At 38.8% G+C, this 14769-nt stretch overlaps 1 protein-coding gene across 1 annotated transcript in view; it reads right to left on the reverse strand.

Annotated features, from left to right (window-relative positions):
- Positions 1-1582: 1582 nt before the first annotated feature.
- The window catches only part of LOC133664825 (guanine nucleotide exchange factor DBS-like), a 49687-nt gene continuing 36500 nt past the window's right edge, over positions 1583-14769 (reverse strand). The window contains 12 exon segments of the mRNA XM_062069760.1: positions 1583-2534; positions 3350-3453; positions 3536-3648; positions 6996-7105; positions 7212-7277; positions 7489-7548; positions 10325-10417; positions 10606-10691; positions 10759-10831; positions 13152-13230; positions 13324-13416; positions 13488-13709. Coding sequence (XP_061925744.1) covers positions 2455-2534; positions 3350-3453; positions 3536-3648; positions 6996-7105; positions 7212-7277; positions 7489-7548; positions 10325-10417; positions 10606-10691; positions 10759-10831; positions 13152-13230; positions 13324-13416; positions 13488-13709 — 1179 coding nt within the window. The 3' untranslated portion in view covers positions 1583-2454.

Genomic DNA, 14769 nt, shown 5'->3' on the forward strand with positions numbered 1-14769 from the left:
AGACGCGCTAGCCGAACGACCTCACCTTGACTTCCTCCGTCTTTGGGCCGCCAACCGCATCGGTGATCGGGTGAAGTCCTTCGTCGTACCGTCGATCGCTGGAACGCAGGTGAACACGGGTCGTGATGAGCAGATGAGAGCTGGCGTAGGTGCAGAGCTAATGTTTTTAGCATAGCTCTGTCGAGGTTCCGTAGCTAAGTTAGCTTCAATGGCGTCGTTAGCAACAGCACTGCTAAGCTTCGCCAAGCTGGAAAGCATTAACCCTGTAGTTACATGTCCAGAGTTTGGTAGTATTGTTGATCTTCTGTCTATCCTTCCAGTCAGGGACTTATTTGTTTTGTTTCTATATGCAGTAAAGCCAGATGCTATCACGTTAGCTCAGTAGCTAAAAGGGGAAGCGAACCATCCAGACTGTTATCGACGCAAAGTTCAAAAGACAGCATCTGTGATGGTATGGGGGTGCATTAGTGCCCAAGGCATGGGTAACTTACACATCTGTGAAGGCACCATTAATGCTGAAAGGTACATACAGTTTTTGGAACAACATATGCTGCCATCTAAGCGTCGTCTTTTTCATGGACGCCCCTGCTTATTTCAGCAAGACAATGCCAAGTCACATTCAGCACGTGTTACAACAGCATGGCTTCGTAAAAAAAGAGTGCGGGTACTTTCCTGGCCCGCCTGCAGTCCAGACCTGTCTCCCATCGAAAATGTGTGGCGCATTATGAAGCGTAAAATACGACAGCGGAGACCCCGGACTGTTGAACGACTGAAGCTCTACATAAAATAAGAATGGGAAAGAATTCCACCTTTAAAGCTTCAACAATTAGTTTCCTCAGTTCCCAATCGTTTATTGCATGTTGTTAAAAGAAAAGGTGATGTAACACAGTGGTGAACATGCCCTTTCCCAACTACTTTGGCACGTGTTGCAGCCATGAAATTCTAAGTTAATTATTATTTGCAAAAAAAAAGAAAAAGTTTATGAGTTTGAACATCAAATATCTTGTCTTTGTAGTGCATTCAATTGAATATGGGTTGAAAAGGATTTGCAAATCATTGTATTCCGTTTATATTTACACCTAACACAATTTCCCAACTCATATGGAAACGGGGTTTGTATATACATACATACATATATACACACACATACAAATATATATATATGTATATATATATGTATATATATACACATACATATATATATATATATATATATATATATATATATATATATATATATATATATATATATATATATATATATATATATACATACATATACACATATATATATATATATATACATACATATACACATATATATATATATATATATATATATATATATATATATATATACATACACACACATACTGTATATACACACACACACACACACACACACACATACACATACATATACTGTATATATATATATATATATATATATTAATGTATATACATATATATTAATGTATATACATATATATATATACACACATATATACATACATATACATATATATATATATACATACATGCATATATATATACATATATATATAGTGCACATTTAACTATTATTGTTATTATTTAACTATTATTGATTAATATTACAGTGCGTGTAATTGGGCTTTAACTAACATTACAGTATACATTCGTTTAAACCTACTTACACTGTGGAAGCTATATTAAAATGTATTTTTTTACATTATTACAAAATAACACACAAAACAACAAACATGACAGCATTATCATCAAGTTCTTTTTACTTATATATACTGTATATATATAAAAAAAGTCACAAGGCAGTGACATCACCATACATAATGTACAATATAGCAGCTCCAATAATAAACATCTCATGACAGGCATTAATAAACAATATCTACATTCAAAACATGAATGGAATAAGTTATGGCGCTATACAGTCATCTCTGATTATAAACAATATTTTCTTCTGGGTTTTTTTTGTAGATTGTAGTGAACAGATGACACAGCCGAGGAGCCTGACAGACATACGAGTCTGGAAAGCTGATGGCAAAAACATCATTATCTAACAGTAATGACTTTACTGAAAGGACACAGTAAAAAAATAAGATATTAGAAGTAAATCTGACTAAAGTAGGTGTTTTTTCCTTACAAATAAATAAATTGTGTCAGAAGCATTATCAAAGGTTTTAAATTGTGCTTTCACTGTGGGTGACTTGATGCAGGTGGCCCCCATACTGTACACTAATAACTGAGATCAGTCCTGCTGGCCCGTTACCTCTATAACTTCATCTTATGTTATCCAAATAAACATAATGCATTTCGGTATGTATCCTCTGCTACTCACATTGGACGGGTGTGAGGCTTTGGGTGGGTGAAATCTGCTGGTTTCAATGCTGACAAATACATCACTGACAGCCACAAGACGTTCATGAGGGAGGAAGGAAGGCGGCGGTGGGCAGCTCAGGATTTGCTGTCGGAGAACGGCGCGCACGTCTCGCTGGAACTGGACGACGTGCTGAGGTGTTCTGATCCACTGCCTTCTATTTTGAAAGTAAATTAAAACAACATTTAGCACACTTGAATGAGAAATGATGGAAGATAAAAAAATATTTCAAGCCAGACTTTCCTCATTTGAATTAACAGGAAATATAATTTGTTGTAGAATTATTTAGACAGCGACACCATTTTATTAAATGATTATGTCTTCATACACTGCCACCACCTCACAGAAATTTGAGCAATTTAACACAAAATAAATATTTCATTTACCCTATTCATCTAAAGATCATGGTGGCTGACCAATAAACAACTTAACACCATATTGGTGAGGATCTGGGTAAAGGTGCATATAAACTAATCTTTTTACGATAACTTTACCTGCACATTTCAAAGCATCACCCTCGTCATAGAAAACAACACTAGAACATAATTTTTGCATCTTTATAAGCACAATTTGCACATTCTAAACGTTACCAGTGTGACAGTTTATTTCTGTAGATAGCAGTTGACTTTTTTTGAAGGATAAAGTTTTTGTTTTCCTTTTTTAAAATGCAATTTGTGAACGCTTAAAGGGAATTGTAGGTATACTGTACATAACACTATGTACAGTATATCTATACATCTGTATTATATACTTGAATCTTGAATTTGTGTCACTGTTAGGGCCAAGCAATGCAAGCGGTGCAGTGATCAACTACATCTAGCAGTGCTATTAAGGAACAATATGGCCTTGTACTTCAGGATCTTTCGAACAAGTCAGGTAGATCCTAACCCTCACTTAGAATGTACCTCATTAATTGGCCAGTAAGTGCACTACATATTTAGTTTTCCTTTCCTATGATTGAATCTTGAGTACCTGAGCTGGTGAGGGACTGGCACGACTTGGACTTGGCGATGAGCGTCACCAGATTAGCCGTGGCCATCCAGCCCTCCATAGATGTGTTCAGGTTCCGCACTAACCTGGGTCGAGCGCCACAAAAACAGGCGACATCATCATCATCATCATCATTCGTGACTCATTAGTGTCTTATGTCGCACTCACCACTGTCCATCCTCTGCTTCTTTCACCAGCTGCACCACGTCTCCGCTTTTCACTGCCACGTCTTGAGTGGAAACTTTCTCATAGTCCCCAGTCACAGTGTATTTACCAGCACACTGTTTTACAAAGACACACAGTGGTATTATTTTTCTAAATCATCAATTGTCATCTTTGAACTTGTATTTTTTATTAATTATATTCATGTGTTTTATTGTAATTTTTTCTAACTTAAATATATATATTTTTAATTTGTACTTCATTAGAAATTAATTTTAATTATTTTGAACTTCCATCCATCCATCCATTTTCTACCGCTTGTCCCGTTCGGGGTCGCGGGGGTGCTGGAGCCTATCTCAACTACAATCGGGCGGAATGCGGTGTACACCCTGGACAAGTCGCCACCTCATCGCAGGGCCAACACAGATAGACAGACAACATTCACACTCACATTCACACACTAGGGCCAAATTCAGTGTTAATATTTGAGTGGGCCCAGGGCCACGATGTCAAAAATGTTAAGAACCTCTGGTATAGACCATTATGAAAATGTATTATAGTCTATTAGGGCCAGGATCTTCAGCTCTCACTGGATCGGTTCGCAGCTGAGTGTGAAGCGACTGGGATGAGAATCAGCACCTCCAAGCCAGAGTCCATGGTTCTCGCCCGGAAAAGGGTGGAGTGCCATCTCCGGAAAGACGGCAACCGGGGCAGGGAGGGGTAGCATCCCAAGTTGCAGCTCCCGCAAGGGAGCGCCCATATAACGCTGCGAAAAACCCTGAAGACACATAAGATCAAGATAGGCTGCCTGAGGAAACCCGTGGTGCAACGCACAGGGCCAGTACCTTGTACGGCCCTGATGAGACGGAGGAGGACCCAGGCCCGGACACTCCCCACAGTGCCTGGAACCTCCAAGCACCACCGGCGCAACCCCGGGGCAGACCGTCGGAGGGGGGACGCGTGGCGTGGAGCGCTACCTGGACACAAGTCGAGGGACTGATCACCCTCGGCTGGGTCGCCCGGGAGAGGGTGTTTGATTAAGACCCGAAACACCCTATGACCCCGGGAGAATCACTGATGATGTGTCCAGGTTGCACCGTAAGGTGTATTTATGAAACCGATCCAGTATGGCATCGCCATTGACTTCCAGGAAGAGGCTGGATGACAACCCCGAAAGAGTGGTGACAACTGGAGAGACAGTTGACAGCTCGGAAAGACGGCAACCGGGGCAGGGAGGGGTAGCATCCCAAGTTGCAGCTCCCGCAAGGGAGTGCCCATATAACGCTGCGAAAAACCCTGAAGACACATAAGATCAAGATAGGCTGCCTGAGGAAACCCGTGGTGCAACGCGGTATAGCTCGGTTGGTAGAGCGGCCGTGCCAGCAACTTGAGGGTTGCAGGTTCGATCCCCGCTTCCGCCATCCTAGTCACTGCCGTTGTGTCCTTGGGCAAGACACTTTACCCACCTGCTCCCAGTGCCACCCACACTGGTTTGAATGTAACTTAGACATTGGGTTTCACTATGTAAAGCGCTTTGAGTCACTTGAGAAAAAGCGCTATATAAATGTAATTCACTTCACTTCACTTCACAGGGCCAGTACCTTGTACGGCCCTGATGAGACGGAGGAGGACCCAGGCCCGGACACTCCCCACAGTGCCTGGAACCTCCAAGCACCACCGGCGCAACCCCGGGGCAGACCGTCGGAGGGGGGACGTGTGGCGTGGAGCGCTACCTGGACACAAGTCGAGGGACTGATCACCCTCGGCTGGGTCGCCCTATGACCCCGGGAGAATCACTGATGATGTGTCCAGGTTGCACCGTAAGGTGTATTTATGAAACCACACTAGGGCCAATTTAGTGTTGCCAATCAACCTATCCCCAGGTGCATGTCTTTGGAGGTGGGAGGAAGCCGGAGTTTATTTTGAACCTGATTACACAAAAAAATGACATTTGTTTCCATTGACAAAAAAAAACATGTCACTGAGAAGCATTAAAAATTTAAATTTCTTATCACAAATTAATGTTTTATATTTCAATTTGGACCACTAACTTTCAGTTTTTAATTTTGATGTCCGTACACCAGATGGCCCTATTTATGCCCATTAAAAGAAAGCAGCAACAGTCAGCATTTCTTGCCTCGCTAATGTGTGTGCTGCTATTTATGTTGTTCTAAAAATGTTTGGGTTTTTAAAATATGTTAAATTAAAAAAATAGAAACTTTTACATTTATTTTTAATATTTCCATTTGAACCACTAGCTTCAGTTTTTAATTTTGATGTTCGTACACCAGATGGCACTACCTTTTCCCATTCAATGCATTTCTTGCCTCTCCACTGTGTGTGCTGCTATTTATGTTGTTTTAAACATTTGTATTTTTTTTAAACAAATCACATTTTGAATGAATAAGAACTTTCAAATGTATCTTTAATATTGTAAATTGAACCATTAGCTTTCATTAAATTGATCAATAGGTAGCCATCCAGGTAGACTTGACAGGTCTGCCTGGTTGGCCACGCCTATAACAACAACTGAGAGGCAAAAATTCACTGTGGTCAGGTGACCCTTCTGAAGAAGACTGCAGATGACAGTCGAAACATGTCAGGTAAAGATACCATCTAAATATACCGAAAATATTGTCTGATTACAAGAAAATTTGAAAGAGCATTAGCTTTCAGTTTTTGATTTTGATGTTTGTACACCAGATGGCGCTACTTTTTCTCCATTCAAAGCATGCAGCAACAGTCCATATTTCTTGCCTTGCTACTGTGTGTGTGCTGCTATTCTTGTTTTAAAAAAGTTATGTTTAAAAACAAATACAGTAAATAAAAACTTTTAAATGTATCTTATTTAAACCACAAGCTTTCAGTTTTTAATTTTGATGTCCGTCCACCAGAGGAAGCTACTGATATTTTTATTGTTTTGAAATAAAAAATAAAAATAAAAAAATACATTTTAAATAAAAATGACTTTTAAATGGTTACAAAGAATATCCCGTATATATATTTTTCCGGTTGAACTAGTTTTTCACTTTAAACAAGCCAGCCTTTTAAAATAAAATATTTGGTAATATATCTAAAGCCGTTTCGGGGAAGCTAAGATTTTTTGTTGTGAAAGTGCGGATAATAATAAAAAAGCCATCTAGGCATACAGAAAATAACAATATTCTTCTGCTTTTGTTTACATACAGTTATTACATGCTATAATAAGTGCAACATAGGTCATAATGTGCTATAAAGTTAGTTAACGATATACAAAACTATGTTTTTGTTATATGAGAAAAATATGAACAAAATAGTACATCATTGCTTGTATGAGAGGATATCTTAAATTCTGTGTTTAGAATATACCATCAGGCTGATAAAAAACAGCTGCTGACTTTAGAGACCCCCCTGTCTTAAGGGTAATTCAATTCACAAACTTTTTTAAAACATTTTGCTTATTCATTTCAATCTGTGTGTGACTCACCAGCTTCTTGCTGTTGTCGTCCTCAGGGTCTGAGTTAAGAGGCTCTTCGCCACTGGAGTAGCCTTCATTTTCCTCTGAGGCGTCTAGCGATAGAGATGTCTTGTTCCAGCCTTGAGGGGATGAAAAAGTTTGCTATCCAATTTCAGATGCTTTTGAAAGTGCGTCTTAAGAGATAAAATATGCTGGTGGAGAGGAGGAGAAGCATGCTTACTGTACCTTTGAAGCCGAATGGCGTCGGGTCACTCTGGCGCTTGGTCTTGTGATCGGGGCTAGTTGGAGATCCTACAGATATTTGGTGAAGAAATGCACATGTGTGTCAGCACACGGAAGAAAATACATTATCCAGATCTTAACGAAGGAATCATTAGTCTACTTGTTCTTCATGTTGTATGGCATGATTAATAATAATACTACAAGTAACTTTCCAATCTAAGTGTCTGATTGTTCTGCAGTACATGAAACTACTGCTACAACTAAAGCTGCTGTGTGATACCTGCTGACAACAGAGTGTTCATGGGTAAGGTGAAACTCTTATCATCTGTGGTTGGCGCCTCTGTGGAGGGAAGCGTGCAACGTTGGACCTAACGATGACCTCACAATACACTACACATACTGTATGAACCTTTTGAAAAGATTAATAGTACCCTATATGCTCCAATTAACAGCTTTGTTCAATTAACCGCTTCATTGTCTACAAAAGCAGTGTTTGTAATTACATTTTAAGAAAAAAAACAATGCTCTTTTCTGTAATTACAACAATGGTTCTACGTTGTGCGATATACTTCTTTATGAATGTCCATGTGGTCAAAGAGACCCACAGTTTGCTTTCCTTTCCACTTTGCATACCAAATCATTAATATAATTTAAAAAACAAGTTGTTAGATCATAAGATTCTCCTCAGCTGTTTTTGCATGCTTCCTTTAATTAGAACATTTACAGTACATTAAGGGCCTGATCTACTAAAGATTTGCGTGCAGTAAAACATGTGCTAACTTAATGGAGCACGCTAAGCTGATTTACTAAGCCAGTGTGCAATGGATTGCGTCTCTTAAATGAGGAAAATAGAGAGCACCATTCCATTAAGTGTGTCTGTCTTCATGAATATACAGACTACATGCTGTTTATCAAAATGTCCACTATACTTTAGCGTTTGTAATAAGCGAAGACTGAAAGGTTATTTATATTTAACACGTTTTAAAGGCGCGTGCAAACTGGCACAGTTACCCACAAATAGCCCTGACAAAGTAAGAGATTGCGCTTCAATGACAGACTGTCAGATATAAAAATATTACACATATTGTCTACTCGGCAATGCCATTTTCAAATGTTTTAGCTGTTTGATGAATGGACGCTGACTGTAGGCAGTTAACACCAAAATTAATTCAATTGATTTCGTTTTGATGTCTGCTTGTGTTTTTGGGCGTTAATTTTTACATGGATACACACTATATATATATATATATATAAATACTTTTCTTTTTGCATCTGGATGCGCTTCCCACAGCGCACCTTTGGTGTGCTAAAAATAGGTTGTGTTGTCTAGATTGCGCTTACACATTGTTCAGAAAAGGTGGTACGGATTACCCAGCTGGCATTCATTCGACGTTCAAAATACAAAATAAAGTTCAAAACACGTCAGTTGTTAATATTTCCATCCATCCATCCATTTTCTACCGCTTGTCCCGTTCGGGGTCGCGGGGTGTGCTGGAGCCTATCTCAGCTGTATTCGGGCAGTCGCCACCTCATCACAGATAGACAGACAACATTCACACACTAGGGCCAATTTAGTGTTGCCAATCAACCTATCCCCAGGTGCATGTCTTTGGGGGTGGGAGGAAGCCGGAGTACCCAGAGGGAACCCACGCAGTCACGGGGAGAACATGCAAACTCCACACAGAAAGATCCCGAGCCTTAATATTTAAAAATAAATAATTGCGGAAACGTTGACAACATTTTAATAAATCAACAATGATATTTGAAAAAAATCATCTGTACGTTATTGTCACTCAATATATTGTCTTCATCCACGTTTTGAAGTGATCTGTATGATGGTTAACATTATTTTACTAGCATTTAAAAAATATATATATATAAGGAATCTGTAGGTGAAAGAACATTTCATTACATGTATATTGCAACAGCTACTTCGCCTATCAATATAGGCTCCTTTCTTGTATATATAATACTACAAGTTGCACAGAAAGTTGCATGGCCTAGTGGTTAGAGTGTCCGCCCTGAGATCGGTAGGTTGGAGTTCAAATCCCAGCCGAGTCATACCAAAGACTATAAAAATGGGACCCATAACCTCCCTGCTTGGCACTCAGCAACAAAGGGTTGGAGTTGGGGGTTAAATCACCAAAATGATTCCCGGGCGCGGCGCCGCTGCTGCCCACTGCTCCCCAAGAGGATGGGACAAATGCAGAGGACAAATTTCACCACATCTAGTGTGTGTGTGACAATCATTGGTACTTTAATCTTTAATATTAATTAAACAAGTGTATTCAAATCATGGAATATTTGTATCACTAATTCATATTGTTTAAATTGGTCCTGTAGGTTTCATATTTTGTAGGCTTTTTTTTAGCTCCTGTAGACACCACTTTTGCACTTGTTATCAATTGCGCACAGTCTTAGTAGATGCGCTGCAACAATACGCCCACTCATAGTACACACAATTTTATAATTTGCACACACTGTTATTTGGGATCTTAGTAGATCAGGCCCTAAATGTCTGAAGGCAGTTAGATGAGATCAACAGCATAAGCATTTAAAAAGCAGCACTTTTGAATTAGCAGCAAGTTGGGCACTACGGCACCTTATCCAGCAGATGGCACTGTGGTTAAAAAACACTTCTTAGAAGGTAGCGATTGAAAATGAAAATGTGTAAATACACTCATAATCCTTGTCTGTTGACTTTCACTGGGATTCTACTGACTCTCCCTGTCCTTTCTCTGTTGCGCAGGGCAGCAAAAAGATGCTAAGGAAAATAGTATAATTTATAGGAGCACATACTAGTAATGCACAAATTATGTCCTCTAAATAAAGTCTAAATAAAATAAAAAAACACAAAATTGAATGCATAAATTAAACTCAACACAGGACTCTGAATAATTTGACATGCAGAATATCATATGTTCCTACAAACGTGTAAAAGGGCTAACATGAATACTTGCATTCAGTATAAAACAGTATAAAGAGCACGACTGGGGTATGTTTAGGGAACAAAAGATTCCTTTAAATGGCGCGGTTAACGTGAATATAAAAGGCGAACTTCACACAGGACGCATGTTGATCTGATCTGATGAAAAAAATTAATAACCTGCAGTTACCTTTCTGGGTTTTCAGGTTACTGAAGCCCTGTAAAGTAAAGCGCTTTTTAGCCATGGCGGTTCTGTCTGAGGTAGGGCTTGTGGCTCTCTCGTCTGACCCAGAGGGAATGCAAGACAAAGGGAACAGTGACATAAACGAGAGGAAGAACAGGAGGAAAGATAAAAGGTATGGGTTAAAAACAGCAGGAAGGAATCATGAGGAAAGATATTGATCAAGACAAGAGGCTGAACTAAAGGAGTAATTTGCATGCATGAATGAATTAGGGTTTGAAGTTGCTCACCTTTTCCTACAGACTTTGGCGAAGGAGAGGAATTGGCATCGAGTTCTCCTTTTTTCAGACTCCTCTGGCGCATTTTGAAAGGACTGCTGCTGGGCGACAAGAACATGTTAAGAACATCACTTGGACACAGTTGTGAGTGTGTTGCAGATATACCTAACGTTCTCTGGTCCACTTGTCACAGTGGGACCTGGGATACATTGATCTGGCGCCCTCTGCTGGCTGGCCTCTGTAAAACATGAAGTAAGAATGATAGTGAGGTAGATTTAAAATTAAAAAAAAAGAACACTGAAAACACATTCAAGTTTTTTTCTTAGGTTATTTAAATAGCTAATAAGGATTCTAATTGTTAGTTCTGTTGCCCTTACAGAATAAGGTTGTATGTTATATTTAGCCATTGGTACATCATCTTACAAGCTTACAGCTAATTCTTATTCTTAAGGCTGCCAGTAAAAATTCAGGTTACGAGCTTCCTCAGCGCTAGTTGACGTGGTGAACCTTGCAAGATCCGACCCATTCATCTGGTTTTACTCGCTAGAATTAGCTTTTAGCGAGAGATGGAAATAACTTTGTTTTCCAACCATTGGAAAAGAGAAAGTGAGTGTGGAGGACAGTGTTGAGAAGAAGAAGCAGAGGGTATTCATTGAGTTAAAAAAATAAATAATAAAAAATGAGTTAAAAAAAAGAAATAATCAAAAACATGATTTAATGTGTAACCGACTTGACAAAGCAGTTTGGGCGTAGCACTGGTAGTCTGCACCATACTGAAGCACAACGAGTCCATAATGCAAGCCAAAGACATTGAAATCATATCTGAACAGCAGACATTTATCCTTTAAAATATGGAAAAAACCGCTGATAGTGTTTTTGACAGAGAAGCAGCTTAAAGTACCAGTAGAGTGGAAAAACAAGTTGCCTCTATTTTGAAGCTATTTTCATATAAATATTTATATTTATGACACCAAAAGACTTCCAAAGTTTGCAAATAAATAGATATGATCAAAATAGTATCATCTCACAGAGGTCACAGAGCCATTTTGACAGATGATGAGGCCTGTCACGTGATTGCGTGACGCTGCACTAGGAACCAAATATTCCTTCCCCATCAACAACAATGCTAATCAAGCAGACTTTGTGAGAACCAACAACAGTTACTTTGGGAAAAAATATGATTCAGGACCTTATATTTTTGAGCCCGAACACAAAGAGGCAGAGTAGTAAGTTTTGGAAGCCGAGTGCTACCAGGACGCAGTTTCATTGTGACACTATAGCATCCGCAGCATTGCTAGGTGCTAAACATACAAACGAACTATATTAAACCATAATAAAACAAACACTTACTGTAATATTTCCACTCTCGCTGGGAGGCCGATCGACGGGACGCTCACATAATTCCGTTTAGATGAAGATTCAATCACAATCCTCACAAAGGGTTAAAAAAAAGTTATTGCAGGAAGCCTCTTTTGCTGTCTTTTTCGCCATCACGAGGACGTGAAAGTCGACCAGCCTGTCAGACCATGGCCACATTTGTCTACTACCAGGTGAGAGATGCAATAGTTATAATCTAGAATTTACTTTAGCAAGTTTGAGACGAAGCAAAAGCAGTCACTGGCCTATAATGTGTTAACAATGGCAATGTAAGAAGGCATTAGCTCACTGCTATCAATCCGCTGCTAAAATAGCCCGTCTGCGTTGGCGCTTATAACAATATCACTCACGTTTGGTTAATTTTCAGGTCACAACATGTAAATAGAGTATTGTTGAGGATTTCTGGATGTTTTTAGAGAGAGTATAATGAGCGCAACAGAAGACCCTCAATCTGTTGACCCAATTGTTAGCAATTTATTTACGATTTAGAATGCATAAAATAGCCAAGCATATGTGTTCTTGACTTGCAAAAGGATTGTGAATGATAAACAGCACATCTCTTTCAAAATGTTTGCATATGATCTGACAACATGGTCGGAGTGCAGAAGCGTTACTCCAGTGACGTAGAATCTACGGAAATAACTGAAGGTGTTCGGAGCGCAATATTCAAAATGGCTGACTGAACTTGTGTCATTTTGTGATGTTTTAACTGTGTTTTCACCTACTTTGCGGATTGTAAATACAATTGGATACAGTTTTATGGATACAATGAAACACAAATAAGCACATAAAGTCAACTTGTTTTTCCACTCTACTTGTACTTTAAAGGAGATAAATGCTGCACATAATTATTACATTACCTAGTAAAACTACTGTAGTTGTTAGAACATTCTGTTATTGTTTTTATACAATACATTTTATCTACATTTTCATTTTCTTTTAAAAGACATGTTCAATTTTAAAATGTTACTATTTTTTTACATTGATTTTAATTCATTTCAATGGGTGGTGCTGCATCACAGTACCATTTAAACTGGTATCCCAAGGTACCACTGTATTTCAGTATGGTTTTTGCTTCGAAAGAAGAATGTTATTTACAGTTTCACTATATAGTGCCCTTGCTTTTCAAAGTAAACTTTTGGAACAAGCAGGTGCTTTCACAGTAAGAGTACCCTCTTTACCTCTGCACGCCTCCAGCTGAGTGGTCAAAACCTTCCTAATCTCGTTCACCCAGGTGGTCTTCACTTCAGCAGTCAGGGCCTAAAAATGAGTAACAAATAATAAAAGGTTGAAAAGTGCAAATTGTATTTTACTTGACCAACGTGGCTAGTTTACATCCATCCACAGCCGTACCTGTACAATGAAGACCTCTTCTCTGGAGTTGCTCCAGATTTCAAACTTTTTATCTCCTCCTTTGGCGTTCTCGGTAATTCCCACAGCATTCATCTGTTGTGGCAAACAGACCAGAGAAATGTCAACCAATCAATACAAAATCCTACAATGCAAAATGCGCTTACACTGAGCGACTGCTTGAAGCTGTAGGAGGGAGCTTTCTCATAGCCCTCCCCGTTCTCCTCCCTCTTCTTGCAAAAGAGCAGGGCCTTCTCGTGCAGGAAGAGGTGCCTCTGCATGGGCTTGAAACGGGCCAGGTCCTTGACCTTGACGTGGCCTTTCTTGTGCTCGGTCCACACGCTGAACGAACCCTGCATCAGCAGCTTGCCAAGGTCGCCCAGGTTCCCCTGAAGAAAATAGGGATTAAGTAGAGGCTGTTGTAGTTCTCTCTGGGATTTAACATGTAACCTATTTCAAGTCACTTTAGCACCACACAGAATAACATTGGGATCTGTTTACACTGTGAGCGCTGTAGTAGAAATGGTAAAAATGTATTTCTTTAAAAAGTGTTCTCCACTATTAACAGTAACTGCCATGTCTCAATTAATTGCCACAATGATACTTTCAACAAATAAAACACCTGGCCTCAAATAATATTATATTATTTCCCTGTGGAACTGAAAAAAAACTTGACTTACCTAATGTCCAATGTGTTGCATTACCAAATTATATTGGATTAATTTATGACAACCCATTTGTACATTTATTAATCTAATTTAAGTAATCTAAATTAGTAAATCATCACAATATCCGAATATATAATATTGAAAAAAACTTGTATCTGTTTTTTTTATTTTTATTTTGGACACAACAAACCAAAAATACTTGTCATTTGCACAATTTAAATAAGAAAAACAGCATGACCAATACAATATGTTCATTTGTAAAAATAAATAAACAGATAAAAAACAAAAGAAAAATAAAAGAAAATGGAAAAAAAAGAGTGTGTCTGAAAACGAGCAGGAAGAAGCAAAGCTTATAATATCCTGCCCAATACTCAGATATAATAATCTTATTCTTGATCCACAATACAATACATAATGACCTGATTTATTAAAATGTAGTCGTCCCTCGCCACATCATGCTTCAAATATTGCAAAATCCCCACACTGCGGATTTAAAAAACTGTTATTCTACAATGTTTGTCATAAACTAAGCTTTTTCAAACATACAAATGGCTAAATGAACTAAACATGTCAATACTGCCATAGTATTGGCCACTAGAGGAAACTAAACCAATGAGTATCGTGGCACTGATTGGCTCAGCCTCAGGCAGCATTACTATATTGGAAAAAAAGAGTATGACTAAAGGGTGTTATTTCATGTCTCGAGGGCTCTCATAATGTTCTAGCCATTTATATTTATTTATTCTTACTCACGGAAGTTCATTTATCACAGTCATGTCTG

The sequence above is a fragment of the Entelurus aequoreus genome, linkage group LG14 (assembly GCF_033978785.1).
Source record: "Entelurus aequoreus isolate RoL-2023_Sb linkage group LG14, RoL_Eaeq_v1.1, whole genome shotgun sequence".
NCBI lineage: Eukaryota > Metazoa > Chordata > Actinopteri > Syngnathiformes > Syngnathidae > Entelurus > Entelurus aequoreus.